General features: G+C 42.5%; 1 protein-coding gene across 2 annotated transcripts in view; it reads left to right on the forward strand.

Moving 5' to 3' along the window:
- LOC121004318 (protein phosphatase Slingshot homolog) overlaps positions 1-18,230 on the forward strand; it is a 230,107-nt gene that overhangs the window by 70,092 nt on the left and 141,785 nt on the right. For both annotated transcript variants that reach the window (XM_040436503.1, XM_040436504.1), the window contains exons 8-10: positions 14,421-14,502; positions 15,253-15,381; positions 16,967-17,013. In XM_040436503.1, the coding sequence (XP_040292437.1) occupies positions 14,421-14,502; positions 15,253-15,381; positions 16,967-17,013 (258 nt within the window). The remainder of the gene's footprint in view (positions 1-14,420; positions 14,503-15,252; positions 15,382-16,966; positions 17,014-18,230) is intronic.

Raw genomic sequence — 18,230 nt, forward strand, 5'->3', positions numbered from 1 at the left:
AAACATCTATTTTTTTGGGTTACCTTGCCTCACAAAAAAACGTAATATAGAGCATTTAAAAATCATATGTACCCCAAAATAGTACCAATAAAACTGGCACTTGCAGTTTCTACTGTAAAGGGTGCATCAGTGGGGCTTCAAATGGGACATGGCATCTAAAAGCCAGTTCAGCTAAATCTGCCTTCCAAATACCATATGCTGTTCCTTTCCTACTGCGCCCTGCCGTGTGGCCATACAGCAGTTTACGACCACATGTGGGGTGTTTCTGTAAACCGCAGAATCAGGGCAATAAATATTGAGTTTTGTTTGGCTGTTAACCCTTGCTTTGCTACTGGAATAATGGATTAAAATGTAAAATCTGCCCAAAAAGCAACATTTCATCTCCATTTTCCATTAATTCTTGTGGAACACCTAAAAGGGTGTAGTTTCTAAAATGGGGTCATTTCTATTATGTAAGCCTCACAAAGTGACTTTAGACCTGAACTGGTCCTTAAAAAGTGGGTTTTGGAAATTTCCCAACAAATTTCAAGATTTGCTTCCAAACTTCTAAGCCTTCTAACATCCCTAAAAAATAACTTTTTCAAAATGATCCAAACATGTAGTAGACATATAGGAAATGTTAAGTAATAACTATTAAATGAGGTATCACCATCTATTTTAAAAGTAGAGAAATTGAAATTTGAAAATTTAGGAATTGTTAAAATATTTTAGTAAATTTGGGATTTGTTCACAAATAAAGGTGAAATATATTGACTCAAATTTATGACTATCATGAAGTACAATGTGTCACGAGAAAAGAATCTCAGAATGGCTTGGAAAAGTAAAAGTATTCCAAAGCTATTACCACATAAAGTGACACATGTCAGATTTGCAAAAAATGGACTGGGCAGAAGAGCGAAAACTGGCCCGGGGTAGAAGGGGTTAAAGTGACTAACTCCAAAACATAAGAGTCAGATTGTGATTTCTTATTTTAGAGTAGACAAATGTATGCAGCAGACAGCACTCCCAGTAGCTAATGTGCGGGTGCACGCTTCAACTCGCCCCATCTGTGGATAGTCCAAAAGAAACAGGGACAGGGGCTACACTCCAAATTGTTGCAAATAAATGCTACTATTTAATACAGATGCATCTGGATTAAAGATTAGCGTTTATTTGCAACAAACTAGAGTGCTGCCCCTGTCCCCATTTCATTCAGCAGATTCAGCATTTAGATTCTCAAAGTAAGAGAGTATTAATGTCTCTTTTTCTATTCTTTCTAGCAATAGAGAAATACTTGATAAACATTTATGATAGCCTTATAGGCATTCCATAGCACTAAAGAATTTGATACTGTCTGGCAATTAAAGGGTTTGTGTTATTTCAGCAAATAATATTTATTATGTAGAGAAAGTTAAAGGGGTTGTCCGGGTTCAGAGCTGAACCCGGACATACCTCCATTTTCACCCAGGCAGCCCCCCTGACTTGAGCATCGTAGCAGTTCATGCTCTGGTGCTCTCCTTTGCCCTTGCAATCCATCAGCAGTGGCCGTGCTTGCACGCTATAGGAAAAAGCACCAACATCTCAGGTGGCAGGGGCTGTGGGAGCTCTCATAGCCTGGTGATTATTTTTTTTTTCTATAGTGTGCAAGCATGGCCACCACTGCTGGATTGCAGTGTGGTCGTAACCATGGAAATGAGCAGTGTGTAATAGGATAGAAAAATGAATCCAGCCAGCAAAGGAAGAAATATGGATTATCACAATACGTAAGTGGCTTGTACTAAATTTCTCTACATAATAAATGCTATTTGCTGAAGTGACACAACTCTAAGTTCAAAAAAAGAGGTCACACACAATTTAGTCCTTGAATTCTATATGGAACATTATACAGTCCTGATCAAAAGTTTAAGACCACTTGAAAAATGGCAAAAAATCATATTTAGCATGGCTGGATCTTAACAAGGTTCCAAGTAGAGCTTCAACATGCAACAAGAAGAAATGGGAGTGAGACAAAACATTTTTTGAGCATTCAATTTATTGAAAACAGCGAATAAACTGAAACAGGCTGTTTTTCAGCTGATCAAAAGTTTAGGACCACACCTCCAAAAAAAAAAAACGAAACCCCCCCCAAAACAGAAATCCAACTTCCAAACATGAACTCAGTAATGAGTAGCTCCGCCGTTATTGTTTATCACTTCAAAAATTTGTTTCGGCATGCTTGATGCAAGCGTTTCCATGAGGTGAGTGGGAACATTTCTCCAATTGGTGAAGATGGCCGCACAAAGGCCATCTGTCTGGAACTGTTGTCCATTTTTGCAAACTTCCCTTGCCATCCATCCCCAAAGGTTCTCAATTGGATTTAGATCAGGGGAACACGCAGGATGGGCCAAAAGAGTGATGTTATTCTCCTGGAAGAAGGCCCTTGTCCTGCAGGCATTGTGTACTGTATCGTTGTCCTGTTGAAAAACCCAGTCGTTACCACACAGATGAGGGCCCTCAGTCATGAGGAATGCTCTCTGCAACATCTGGACATAGCCAGCGGCTGTTTGACACCCCTTCACTTCCTGAAGCTCCATTGTTCCACTGAAGGAAAAAGCACCCCAGACCATTATGGCGCCCCCTCCACTGTGGCGCGTAGAAAACATCTCAGATGGGATCTGCTTGTCATGCCAGTAATGTTGGAAACCATCAGGACCATCAAGGTTACATTTTTTCTCATCAGAGAATAAAACTTTCTTCCACCTTTGAATGTCCCATGTTTGGTGCTCTCTTGCAAAGTCCAAATAAGCAGTTCTGTGGCGTTCAAGGAGACGTTTTTTGTTTTTGAAGCCCTTCAGTCTCTGATGGTTATGGGGCTGCAGTCAGCACCAGTAAGGGCCTTAATTTGGGTCGAGGATCGTCCAGTGTCTTGACGGACAGCCAATTGGAACCTCCGGCTCAGTGCTGTTTTTTTGTTCCATAACCCTCAGGATCATTTAAGAATTTAAGAAATTCCAAATGACTGTCTTACTGCGTCTTACCTCAGCAGTGATGGCGTGCTGTGAGAGACCCTGCAGTTTAACAACCCAACCACGTTCAAAAAGGGAGAGTTTTTTTGCGTTTGCCATCACAACGTGTGACTACCTGACAGAAAATGACAATGAATCCACATCTTTGCACAGATTTGGCCTTTTAAAGGCATGTGGTCCTATACTTTTGATCAGCTGAAAAACAACCTGTTTCAGTTTATTAGTTGTTTTCATTAAATTGAATGCTCAAAAAATGTTTTGTCTCACTCCCATTTCTTCTTGTTGCATGTTGAAGCTCTACTTGGAACCTTGTTAAGATCCAGCCATGCTAAATATGATTTTTTGCCATTTTTCAAGTGGTCTTAAAGAGGACCTTTCACTTGTAAAAACAATGTGAACTAAGTATGCTGCCATGGAGAGCGGCACCCGGGGGTCTCACTGCACTTACTATTATCCCTGGGCGCCGCTCCGTTCTCCCGTTATGCCCTCCGGTACCTTTTCTCTAAGTTATAGTAGGCGGTGTCTGCCCTTGTCCTGTGGGCGTCTCCTTCTCCTAGGATGCAGCGCTGGCCAATCGCAGCGCACAGCTCACAGCCTGGGAGAAAAAAAACTCCCAGGCTGTGAGCTGTGCGCTGCGATTGGCCAGCGCTACATCCTAGGAGAAGGAGACGCCCACAGGACAAGGGCAGACACCGCCTACTATAACTTACAGAGCGAAGGTACCGGAGGGCATAACGGGAGAACGGAGCGGCGCCCGGGGATAATGGTAAGTGCAGTGAGATCCCTGGGTGCCGCTGTATATGTCAGCATACTTAGTTCAAATTGTTTTTACAAGTGAAAGGTCCTCTTTAAACTTTTGATCAGGACTGTATATTCTCCAAGATGCCAAGAAGGTGCTGGATTTGATTTGGCCAATAAGAGCGTTACAGGGGCATGATTTGACCACAAAATTGAACCAATCTCTTACTTTTGAATGAAATATAGTATAGGGCACTTAAAGGATAACTGTCGTATTTAATTTTTTTTAGAGTATTGGATTATGGTAATATCACCTTTTTCAACTTTTCACTGTGTATTCAATTACCCCTTAATTCCACATTTTTGTTCCCTGTACTGCCTACTTTTACCTGTGCTTAAAATAGGGTTGCTAGGCATGGTCCGTCTATCTGTTGAAGGACGCAGAAGCACGCAGCTGACATCCAGGGACTGTAAGTAAATGATTAAAGCCAGGTCCTCCCCAGCAGCTGATAAGTGCCTGGGCTGTGTGCACTTCTCCCTGTCCCTGCGCTTGGCAGACGCTCCCTCACTCAGCAGAGCTGGAGAATGCGGAGTTGAAGCAGCGCACAACAGGGAAGGGAGATCTGCGATCTGCTCAGTGTATAAATGAAAGCAACATGTGGTAAGAGGACCCCTTTGTGCTGCTGGAGATTAACCCTTTAGGGGGGAGGGCTCTGGTTACTGACACTTTTGGGGGGCTATTGTTACTGGCTAGTGAGGGCAGGCGGGATTAGCCTCAGGCTGAAGGCAGTGGCGGCCATCTTAACTGAATAGTGAAATTGCACTTTTATGCAGGCTGGTTGCTAAGGGCTGAATCTTATTAAATATGGGGTAAGTCAGTCTAATAGTAATTGATTCTGGAATATCATGTTATTAGTAACTACATATATGAAAATTGAAATTGGGGTCTAAATGTGACAGTTATCCTTTAACTGAGAAGAGATCTGTTCTAGAGCATGCTGCCACCACACTACCAGATGAGCAGGTTTCACCCTGACCTGTGGTCTCATTCCCCCGGGCAGGATCCTCACACCTTTTGTAACAGTCTGTTAATAAGTTTGAAATTCGTTTGCGCTTCATTTGATGGTAAAAGCAGAATTGCGTTATGGATTCCATTACCACGGACCATAACGCAATTCTGTGACTGAATGCCTTTAGATGCATTCCGTTATTCATTCCGTCATAATAGAAGTCTATGGCCAGCATAAAGGATCCGTCCCATTTCTGTTATGCAGGGGAGTCCCTACTTATTACCGTATTTTTCGCCCTATAAGACGCACTCCCCCCCCCCCCCCCCCAAAAGTAGGGGGGAAATGCTCTTGCGTCTTATGGGGCGAATGCTGCCATTTTACATCGCAGTCTGCGATGTATCAGCTGGAGGGGAGAGGGAGGAGGGGCCGGTGGCATGCAAATGCGGCGGGGCCGGTGCGGTCACTGTACTCCGGCCCCACCGCTCACTCACTTCCTTAATGCCTAAACCTTTTATAATAATAACTTTAATTGAAGTTCCGATCCCCAGCCCCATCTGTACTACTTACTAAATGTCCTGTAGCAGGCAGAGCAGGGCGGGCGGCCGGTCGTAACCCACTGATGTCACGTGCCTGCGCCGCCAAAAGTAGGCGGCGCAGGCACGTGACATCAGTGAGTTACGGCCGGCCGCCCGCCCTGCTCTGCCTGCTACAGGACATTTAGTAATATCACCAATGGAGAATGACTCACAAGGAATGTGAGTACACGTGCTAAGCCTGCACGTACGATGTAACACCAAAAGAGAAACAAGGCTAGCACAAATAATGATGGATGTAAACTTTATTAGTCTCAACAAGAGACAAAATGTATTAAAATGTACATAAAAACACAATACAATGGTCGGTGGGGAGCACTCAGAATAATGGAGCACCACTGGATAACAGAACATATCAAGGCTAGAGAGATGATGAAAATATCCTAAAATATATACGGATGGCACCAAGCCAAATATCACATATATAAAACCTAGCCAAGGCTAACAGGCCTAGATCAGGGTGAGGTACAATGCATGCCAAGATATAAAGTGCATAGTGCAGAGAATGACAAAGTGCATGAGTAAATCACATAGAAATAGCCATAAAAAAGCCATACAGTAAATACCTGAGTGGTGAACCAACAGAGCCCCAACGCACGTTTCGCGTAAGCTTCTTCAGGGGGTGAGAGTGTACTTTATTCATAAAGTAGGCGGCGCAGGCACGTGACATCAGTGAGTTACGGCCGCCCGCCCGCCCGCCCTGCTCTGCCTGCTACAGGACATTTAGTAAGTAGTACAGATGGGGCTGGGGATCGGAACTTCAATTAAAGTTATTATTATAAAAGGTTTAGTCAATAAAGCAGTGAGTGAGCGACGGGGCCGGAGTACAGTGACCGCATCGGCCCGCCGCATTTGCATGCCACCGGCCCCTCCCACAGGTTTAGCTCCGGTATATTAGGGCATTTGTGGATGCCACTATTATGGGATGGGGGATATGTGAATGACACTGTTATGGGGTGGGGATCTGTGGGTGACACATATATAGCAGTGCCATCCACAGATCCACCCCCCATAACAGTGCCATCCACAGATTCCCCCCCCCCCGTAACAGTGCCATCTACAGATCACCCCCCCATAACAGTGCCATCCACAGATCACCCCCCCATAACAGTGCCATCCACAGATCACCCCCCCCATAACAGTGCCATCCACAGATCACCCCCCCCATAACAGTGCCATCCACAGATCTCCCCCACCATAACAGTGGCATCCACAGATCACCCCCCCCCCCCCCATAATAGTGCCATCCACAGATGTGGGTGGCACTGTTATGGGGGGGATGATCTGTGGTTGGCACTGTTATGGGGGGGATGATCTGTGGGTGGCACTGTTATGGGGGGGATGATCTGTGGGTGGCACTGCTATATATGTGTCACCCACAGATCCCCACCCCATAATAGTGGCATCCACAGATGCCCTAATATACCGGAGCTAAACCTGTGGGAGGGGCCGGTGGGGTCACTGTACTCCGGCCCCGCCGCTCACTCACTGCTTTATTGCCTAAACCTTTTATAATAATAACTTTAATTGAAGTTCCGATCCCTAGCCCCATCTTTACTACTTACTAAATGTCCTGTAGAAGGCAGAGCAGGTCGGGCAGCCGGCCGTAACTCACTGATGTCACGTGCCTGCGCCTTCATTCATAAAGTAGGCGGCGCAGGCACGTGACATCAGTGAGTTACGGCCGGCCGCCCGCTCTGCTCTGTTTGCTACAGGACATTTAGTAAGGGTACTTTCACACTTGCGGCAGGACGGATCCGACAGGCTGTTCACCATGTCGGATCTGTCCTTCCGCTATTTCGCCGTGCCGCCGGACCGCCGCTCCGTCTTCATTGACTATAATGGGGATGGAGGCTGAGCTCCAGCGCAGCACGGCGAAAGGCCGCCTGACTAAAAGTCCTGCATGTCTTTTAGTCCGGCAGCTCTCGCCGTGCACTGCCGTGCTGCGCCGGAGCATTAAGGAAGTGAATGAGCGGCAGGGCCGTAGTACAGTGACCGCATCGGCCCCGCCGCCTTTGCATGACACTGGCCCCTCCTCCCTCCCCCTCCAGCTGATGCATCGCAGTCTGCGATGTAAAATGGCAGCATTCGCCCCATAAGACGCAGGGGCATTTTTCCCCAACTTTTGGGGGGAAAAAGTGCGTCTTATGGGGTGAAAAATACAGGTAAGTCATGTTTTGCCTCTTGTACTTAGGTCAGACAGCTCACGATCCTCCAATTACATTGCACGGGAAGGGGCAGTCCCCATCAAACAATTCAGAAAGTAATACCAGCAAGCGTGTTGACTTTTCAATCCATGATATTCTTTTATTCCATGTAATAAGGTGTATTTACAGGACGCGTTTCGGCCCGTCCAGCCTTCCTCAACTGCATAATATCAAATAGTGACATACACATTTATATAAGCACCTAATCCCCATCACTTAATCATGACATCATCAATTAGAAAATGCTTTACACATGTGATCCTTGCAACATATCATTGGATGCACTTATCCTATTGTGACTCAGTTCATCCGAAGGGAAGAAAAGATCCTCCTCTATCAAGTTCTTGGTACCGTAGTCTGAAAGAAAATGCATCCAACTTAAAAACCTTATTAAAATGACATCACCTCATAGTTTCTATTTAAACCTCTTGGGTATAGAGTGTCCAAGGTATGGATCCAGAAAGATTTTTCTTGCGTATGGTGGACTTTTGTTTGCTGATGCAATCTTTTACCATCTGCATTATTTCCCCTATGTATAACAGGCCACAGGGACATTTTATTAAATAAACCACATTCTGGGTATCACATGTGTAGTAACCCTTGATCTTATATGATTTCCCTGTATGCGGGTGATAAAAGTATTGGCCCTTTTTTACGTTGCATACAGTGCAAACAGGGAAATGTTCCACTCTTTTGACATCTTAAGGTCTGTTGTATTCCTTCTCTTTTAGTACTACCAATATCTGCCCGTACCAACTGATCCCTCAAATTGGGGCTACACTTATTACAAATAATTTTTTAAAATTCTTCTATCATTAGGTTTGATTTGCCTAAAAGGTGCCAGTGTTTACGTACTCGAAATAGTGATTATAGGGGTGGTATTTATGTACAAATGCTATTCGATTATTCTTTTTATTTCTTACACTGGGAACCAATTGATCTTTCAAACCATAGGTTTTTACAAAGTGTTGTCTGAGGTCAAGAATAATATGAAAGATCAATTGGTTCCCAGTGTAAGAAATAAAAATAATAATCAAATAGCATTTATACATAAATACCACCCCTATAATAACTATTTTGATTACGTACTATGTTATCGAAATAGTTATTATAGGGGTGGTATTTATGTATAAATGCTATTTGATTATTATTTTTATTTCTTACACTGGGAACCAATTGATCTTTCATATTATTCTTGACCTCAAACAACACTTTGTAAAAACCTATGGTTTGAAAGATCAATTGGTTCCCAGTGTAAGAAATAAAAAGAATAATCGAATAGCATTTGTACATAAATACCACCCCTATAATCACTATTTCGAGTACGTAAACACTGGCACCTTTTAGGCAAATCATACCCAATGATAGAAGAATTTTAAAAAATTATTTGTAATAAGTGTAGCCCCAATTTGAGGGATCAGTTGGTACGGGCAGATATTGGTAGTACTAAAAGAGAAGGAATACAACAGACCTTAAGATGTCAAAAGAGTGGAACATTTCCCTGTTTGCACTGTATGCAACATAGCAATGTACACTGCTCAAAAAAAGGGAACACAAAAATAACACATCCTAGATCTGAGTTAATTAAATATTCTTCTGAAATACTTTGTTCTTTACATAGTTGAATGTGCTGACAACAAAATCACACAAAAATAAAATAATGGAAATCAAATTTTTCAACCCATGGAGGTCTGGATTTGGAGTCACACTCAAAATTAAAGTGGAAAAACACACTACAGGCTGATCCAACTTTGATGTAATGTCCTTAAAACAAGTCAAAATGAGGCTCAGTAGTGTGTGTGGCCTCCACGTGCCTGTATGACCTCCCTACAACGCCTGTGCATGCTCCTGATGAGGTGGCGGACGGTCTCCTGAGGGATCTCCTCCCAGACCTGGACTAAAGCATCTGCCAACTAGTGGACAGTCTGTGGTGCAACGTGATGTTGGTGGATAGAGCGAGACATGATGTCCCAGATGTGCTCAATTGGATTCAGGTCTGGGGAACGGGTGGGCCAGTCCATAGCATCAATGCCTTCGTCTTGCAGGAACTGCTGACACACTCCAGCCACATGAGGTCTGGCATTGTCTTGCATTAGGAGGAACCCAGGGCCAACCGCACCAGCATATGGTCTCACAAGGGGTCTGAGGATCTCATCTCTGTACTTAATGGCAGTCAGGCTACCTCTGGCGAGTACATGGAGGGCTGTGCGGCCCTCCAAAGAAATGCCACCCCACACCATTACTGACCCAATGCCAAACCGGTCATGCTGGAGGATGTTGTAGGCAGCAGAACGTTCTCCACGGCGTCTCCAGACTCTGTCACGTCTGTCACATGTGCTCAGTGTGAACCGGCTTTCATCTGTGAAGAGCACAGGGCGCCAGTGGCGAATTTGCCAATCTTGGTGTTCTCTGGCAAATGCCAAACGTCCTGCACGGTGTTGGGCTGTAAGCACAACCCCCACCTGTGGACGTCGGGCCCTCATATCACCCTCATGGAGTCTGTTTCTGACCGTTTGAGCAGACACATGCACATTTGTGGCCTGCTGGAGGTCATTTTGCAGGGCTCTGGCAGTGCTCCTCCTGTTCCTCCTTGCACAAAGGCGGAGGTAGCGGTCCTGCTGCTGGGTTGTTGCCCTCCTACGGCCTCCTCCACGTCTCCTGATGTACTGGCCTGTCTCCTGGTAGCGGCTCCATGCTCTGGACACTACGCTGACAGACACAGCAAACCTTCTTGCCACAGCTCGCATTGATGTGCCATCCTGGATAAGCTGCACTACCTGAGCCACTTGTGTGGGTTGTAGACTCCGTCTCATGCTACCACTAGAGTGAAAGCACCGCCAGCATTCAAAAGTGACCAAAACATCAGCCAGGAAGCATAGGAACTGAGAAGTGGTCTGTGGTCACCACCTGCAGAACCACTCCTTTATTGGGGGTGTCTTGCTAATTGCCTATAATTTCCACCTGTTGTCTATCCCATTTGCACAACAGCATGTGAAATTGATTGTCACTCAGTGTTGCTTCCTAAGTGGACAGTTTGATTTCACAGAAGTGTGATTGACTTGGAGTTACATTGTGTTGTTTAAGTGTTCCCTTTATTTTTTTGAGCAGTGTACAAAAGGGCCAATACTTTTATCACCCGCATACAGGAAAATCATATGAGATCAAGGGTTACTAAACATGTGATACCCAGAATGTGGTTTATTTAATAAAATGTCCCTGTGGCCTGTTATACATAGGGGAAACAATGCAGATGGTAAAAGATTGCATCAGCAAACAAAAGTCCACCATATGCAAAAAAAATCTTTTACTACTGATCCCACACCATTTTCACACTCAAAAACAATCTATTGCTCAGTTGAAATATCAGGTGATAGAACGGGTACATCAGCCAAGAAGGGGGAGGTGACTTAAAAAAGCTTCTACTTAAACTAGAAGCTTTCTAGATCCATACCTTGGACACTCTATACCCAAGAGGTTTAAATAGGGACTTTGAGGTGATGTCATTTTAATAAGGTTTTTAATTTGGATGCATTTTCTTTCAGACTACGGTACCAAGAACTTGATAGAGGAGGATCTTTTCCTCCCTTCGGATGAACTGAGTCACAATAGGATAAGTGCATCCAATGATATGTTTCAAGGATCACATGTGTGAAGAATTTTATAATTGATGTCATGATTAAGTGATGGGGATTAGGTGCTTATATAAATGTGTATGTCACTATTTGATATCATGCAGTTGAGGAAGGCTGGACGGGCCGAAACACGTCCTGTAAATACACCTTATTACATGGAATAAAAGAATATCATGGATTGAAAAATCAACACGTTTGCTGGGATTACTTTATGAATTACTTTAAGGTACTTTCACACTAGCGTTTTTGCCGGATCCGGCAGGGTCCAGCAAAAACGCTTCCATTACTGATAATACAAACATCTGCATCTGTTACAAACATCTGCAATTCCATTGAAAGTCAGTGGGGGACGGATCCGTTTTCTATTGTGGCAGATTGTGTCAGAGAAAACGGATCCGTCCCTATTGACTTGCATTGGGGGTAATGCATCCGGATCCCAGGCCGGAAATTTCTGTTTTGGGGGGGTTTAGGTTTTTTGGGGAGGTGTGATCCTAAACTTTTGATCAGCTGAAAAACAGCCTGTTTCAGTTTATTCGCTGTTTTCAATAAATTGAATGCTCAAAAAATGTTTTGTCTCACTCCCATTTCTTCTTGTTGCATGTTGAAGCGCTACCTTGTTAAGATCCAGCCATGCTAAATATGATTTTTTTGCCATTTTTCAAGTGGTCTTAAACTTTTGATCAGGACTGTATATGGATGCACCACAGGAGGTCAGAAGGGAAGGAGCAGCAAATGGCTTTTGGAGGGCGGATTTCACTGGAATAATTTTCAGGTGCCATGTCACATTTGAAGACTGCCTGATGCCCCCCTTAATTAGAATCCCAGAGGAGTGACCCCATTTTGGAAACTATACCCCAAAAGAATATTTCAAGGGGTGTGTTGAGCACTTTGGCCCAATATGCATTTCATGGAATTTAGAAACACTTGGCCGTGAAACTGAAAAATTTTATATTTTACAAGAAAATTAGGTCCAAATTTTTTATTTTCACAAGGTGTAATAGGAGAAAATTCACCAAATAAATTGTTACCTATTTTCCTCCTGAATACAACAACACTCCATATGTGCTCGTATACTGCTATATGGGTGCACCACATGGGTCAGAAGGGAAGGTGCACCAAATGGCTTCTGGAGAGCAGATTTCACTGGAATAATTTTTAGGTGACATGTCGCATTTGAAGACTGCATGATGCACCCCTTAAGTAGAAACCCCCTAAAATTACCTTACCCCATTTTGGAAACTACAGCCCCCAAGAAATAATTCAAGAGGTCTAGTGAGCACTTTGGCCCAATAGGCATTTCATAGAAGTTAGAAAAGCTTAGCCATGAAACTGAAAAATTACATATTGTACAAGAAAATTATGCTTTAGGTCCAAATTGTTTATTTTTACATGGGGTAACAGGAGAAAATTTACCCCATAATTTGTTACCAATTTTCTCCTGAATACGGCAACACCCCATATGTGCTCATATTCTGCTGTTAGGGCGCACCACAGGAGTCAGAAGGGAAAGAGCACCAAATGGCTTCTGGAGGGCAGATTTCACCGGAATAATTTTCCAGTGCCATATCTCATTTGAAGACCCCCCTGTACTGTGGAAACCCATACATGCTTCTCACACTGGAGTGCAAGCTATCAAATTAAATATACATAAACTTACAGAAACTAGTGCAGTTACCCACATCCCATGTAGGGAATCTGAGATATGGGACAAGTATACTTTTCATTTTAGAATATGGCAGTAATATTGCGTTCCGCAGTGGAACGCAGCGCATGTACATATCCAACACACCATTGGCCGTGCTACACATCTGCAAAATCTATACACAACAATTAAAGAGGACCTTTCATGTTTTTTTATTAATTGAGATAAATACCTTTTACTTACTTGGTGATGCTGCCATCCTGCCTGAATTTTATTTTTATAATATCGTTCCTACGCTCTGGTGTGCCCCCCTGCAGTTTTCCCGCTCAGTATGCTAATACTGAGCATCGGTACAGGGAGGAGGAGGAGACGCCAAGGTTTCTCAATGGGTGTCTTCTTCTTCCTGGCTGTGCCGCGATCCAATCACAGCGGAGAGAGTCACAGCCAGGGAGAAAAAAAAGCTCACCTTCTCCCTGGCTATGATGCTCTCCGCTGCGATTGGATTGCGGCACAGCCATGGAGAAGGAGACGCCCATTGAGAAACCCTGGCGTCTCCTCCTCCCTGTACCGATACTCATTATTAGCCTATTGAGTGGGAAAACTGCAGGGGGGCACAGCGGGGCGTAGGAGCGATATTTAAAAAAATCGGGTAGGGTGGCAGCATCAGCGGGAAAGTAAAGGTATTTATCTCAATTGATAAAAAAAAAATGAAAGGTCCTCTTTAACTATAATTGTAGGTATATATGGTAGTACCGGATTCTGTCATTAGTATATGTGCATACCAGCCATATAGAATAATAGATATGTGGTTCCTTTAAAGAATTAATGTATATATTACAGTATGTTGCGTTCCACTATGCAGCGCGGCCTGTGCAGCCAGTTACTCCTACTGAAACACTTGCCGCTTCACAGGGTGTCCCGCTCTGTAATACTATATTCAGGAACCAAAAAGTTAGTAGTCTACATAATTTGAAAAAACCTGCAATATAAGGTAAAGTGTCAGTGCAAAAGAGTAATGGTGCTGAAAAACTTTGACAAAAGTGAAAAATTGATAATAACCATAGTGAAAAATATGACAAACAGCAATTATAAATATTAAGGCATAATTTTGAAATGTATCACATTGTATATGCTCATGATTATACCCATGTGGATAAATACCATTAAAGGAGTTATCCAGGAAAATATATTTATGACTTATTTATTTATTTTACGCACGTATCCTCAGGATAGGTTATCGGTATCAGATCTGCCAGGGTGCGACATCCGGGACCCCCGCCGATCAGCTGTTAGAAGAAGCCTTGAGCGCTGCAGCCTCTTTCTAGGCCAGTGACATCACAGTACTTCAGTCACATGGTCCAGTTGCAGCTTGCAATACCAAGTACTGCCACTATGCCTTGTATGGCGCTGTCCTTAGAAACTGCTGGGAGCCTGCATCACTCACCATAGCTTCACTGAGCGCAGTGGCTTCCTGAAACAGGGATTGGGACTTTTGATGCTATACAGTTGGCAATTGCTCCCTTTGTTTATTTTCTACTGGTAGTAAAAATGAAGAATGCTTACTGATAACTATTTCCTGTAAGGTTACACTGTTTGGTTTTTCTTTTTGTGTAGGGAAGAAACTGAGAAAATCATCCGTATGAAGCTACGAGACATCTTGAGAGAGAGTGACCTTGAGAATATAACATCTAAACAGGTACATTTAAAAAAAATTGGGAGGGGCAGAGGAGAACGTTATTTGCTTTAGAGTTTCCTGTTGTTGGGGAGGGGGCAAGCAGAAGACAGTGATGGTGGATTGCCTGTGTACAGTAACATTCCTTTTAAAGGGGTTAGCTGGCCGCATTATTTTCAGTTTATGCCTCCACCATTGAAACACTTGCCTCCTGTGCAAACCTGCACCTTGGGAATACACGTTGTTTCAATAAGGGAGACATGATGACATCTTTGGTCACATGCTTCTCTATCTGCAGCCATTCTGTCCATAGGAGGCTTGCTGAGCAAGGGTTTACGACATGAACTAAAACTATTAGTAAACACCATATAATGCACATTAGTATATATAAATGTAAAGTTAAGTTGGCAACTCCATTTTTTTAAATCATGCACACAAATTTTTACTTGGGATGCAATTTTACTAATTAAATTTGTGTAATTAAAAAAACTCACACTTTACATACATTTATCACATGTAGCATTCAAAAAAATAGCAGTGAGTTTAAAAAAAAACCAACAAATAAATTGCAAAATCATTATAATAACTTTTATTTCCATAAATGTGAATGCACTGGGAATGCTACATATTCAACTCTAAATCAAAACAAGAACAACATTTATTCAGTTTGTGTTAATCCTTTACAGAGAGTCAAGAAACATGAATATCAGTCTCCAACAACTTGTTAGTAGTCTTTTCCTCTGCAGTAGATTGTCATCTCCCATTCTTTTGCAGGTGCGCACAGCTCTGGAGCAGCATACTCACTGTGCTCTACAGGACTACACAGAGTTCATTGATAATGAGATGATCATGATTCTAGCTCAAATGGACCGACCCTCAGAGATCTTCCCTTATCTTTATTTGGTATGGTCTTATAAAGGAACATTTTGTACCCCAATTGAAGTCCATTGCTCTCTAAGGCCTCTTTCACATGTCCACCCACGATGATGTCCATGACAGTATGGTCAATGTTTCATCTGTGAAGATGTCTGTGAAAGGTCTCTTGTTGGTCTGTGTGTCAGTTTTTTCCCCTCCATGTGCCATCCATACTCTAAGTGCACTGCTAGACTGAAAATTGATTTTCAGAGCATCTTCTACCAATTGCCAGCGAAATCCACTGACGGAACACAAATGTCATCCGTGTTTTGATATTGATTTTCATGGACCCATAGACTTCAGTAAAATAAAAGGATCAATCTGATTGGTTGCTATGGGCAACTAAGCCTGTTCCTTTTCACCTGTGTTGATAAATCTTTCCCGTTAAAATCAGAGTATGTGTGCTGTCCATGGAGAACAGAGACAGCAAAACATTCATGATTCATTGACGTGTGAAAGAGGCCTAAGCATTTGTACTTGATAACTTCTTCCTGGCATCTGCAATATTAACCCTTTCAGTATATCCGCCGTACATGTACGGTGGAAGTCCAGTCTTTAAAGCGGGCACCCGCTTTTGAGCACAGAGGGCACCATAGTCATCCGGTTTCTGCTGTTTTACACATGCTGATCGCAGATATTTAACCCCTCCATAGACATACAATATAAAAAGTGATGGCGGTCAAAATATGGCGATAAAAATAAAAAGTTTTTTCAATAGAAAAACACAATAAAACATACAACAACTATAATGACCCAGAATGAAGGGCATGGGTCAGTTTTACCACATAGGAAATGCTGTAAAAATAAAAGCCATAAAACTGTGGCAGAATTGCGTTTTTTTTTTTTTTTTATTTCACCTCATTTTGATGTTTTCCATATTATGCAATATTAATTGGTTCCTTTAGAAAGTACAATTTGTCCTGCAAAAAAGGCCCTTCGTATGGCTACATGAACAAAAAGAATAAAAAATGTATGGCTCTGGGAAGGCAAGGAGTGAAAATCAAAAATGGAAAACCGCCTGGTCCTGAAGGGGTTAAATGGCATCATTAGAAAGTACAACTTTTTTCTCAAAAACAAGCCATGATGTCGCTACGTGAACAAAAAAACTTTTTTGTGTCTGTAACACATGTCTGTCTAAATTGTCTAAACTAAAATAAAATCCATTTGGTCACCCATAATAATTGAGAGCAGAAGGTAAAACAAAGGGGTTGAAGGTTTCTGTGATCTGCCAACTCCGTTCTAAACTGTCAGTTTGAAAGTACTAACATAGTTTATAAGGCTGAAATCTAGTTCAGCCTGTTATACTGCAAGTTGATCTAGAGGAAGGCAAAATACCCATGAGGTAGAAGCCAATTTTCCCTACTTTAGGGGAAGAAAATCTTTTCCGACTCCAATCTGTTAATTCTCTATAGATTAGAGAGAGAATTAATTTAGATCATTTTATTGGAGTGCTGTCAAGTTGGAGTGAATTTCAGTACTGTACTATATTTTTCACCAATAACTGCTGCTGCTTTTGGGTTAGTTATTGTTTTCTTCTGCTTCCTAATTTCCTCCTCTATCTTTCATCTGTTAGGGTTCAGAGTGGAATGCCTCAAATTTGGAAGAACTTCAGAAAAACAAGTATGTAAAGCCTACATATTCCAAAAAACAGATGTACAGTATACTCTTCCCAGATTATGAACAGCTGAATGGGTACAGTGGATTTATCCATCATGGGTGGGCGGGGTTTATGTGGAGCAGGTTCATGAGGTAATTTTGCTCCATATGGGGCATTATTATACAGCCAGCACCTGGCTGCAATGGCTGGTTCCAGATATAACTCGCACTTTGGTCATTTAACTCCTCAGATGCATGGTGGGGTTAGACAGAGGGACTGGGCTCCCTCTGTACCCCGATTGGAGGAGTCTATGATGCAAGTGATCAGAACACTGAACGTTCAAGGGGACTAAAAATATAAAAAAAATGTTGAAAAAAAATTATTACAATTATTACATTTCAAATATTAAAATTAACACTAGTAAAAATTCAAATCACCCCCTTTCCCAGTAATACCATAATATTTTTCCTGTGCAGTGTAATAGAAAAAATGAAAATGCGCAATTTGCCTTTTTTTGGTCACCAAAATTTTAATAAAAAGTGATCAGTACAGACCAAGACATACAGTACAGACCAAAAGTTTGGACACACCTTCTCATTCAAAGAGTTTTCTTTATTTTCATGACTATGAAGGCATCAAAACTATGAATTAACACATGTGGAATTATATACATAACAAACAAGTGTGAAACAACTGAAAATATGTCATATTCTAGGTTCTTCAAAGTAGCCACCTTTTGCTTTGATTACTGCTTTGCACACTCTTGGCATTCTCTTGCTTCAAGAGGTAGTCCCCTGAAATGGTCTTCCAACAGTCTTGAAGGAGTTCCCAGAGATGCTTAGCACTTGTTGGCCCTTTTGCCTTCACTCTGCGGTTCAGCTCACCCCAAACCATCTCGATTGGGTTCAGGTCCGGTGACTGTGGAGGCCAGGTCATCTGGCGCAGCACCCAATCACTCTCCTTCATGGTCAAATAGCCCTTACTTTCAAAGTTTTCCCAATTTTTCGGCTGACTGACTGACCTTCATTTCTTAAAGTAATGATGGCCACTCGTTTTTCTTTACTTAGCTGCTTTTTTCTTGCCATAATACAAATTCTAACAGTCTATTCAGTAGGACTATCAGCTGTGTATCCACCTGACTTCTCCTCAACGCAACTGATGGTCCCAACCCCATTTATAAGGCAAGAAATGAAACTTATTAAACCTGACAGGGCACACCTGTGAAGTGAAAACCATTTCA

This window comes from Bufo bufo, chromosome 6 (assembly GCF_905171765.1).
Source record: "Bufo bufo chromosome 6, aBufBuf1.1, whole genome shotgun sequence".
NCBI lineage: Eukaryota > Metazoa > Chordata > Amphibia > Anura > Bufonidae > Bufo > Bufo bufo.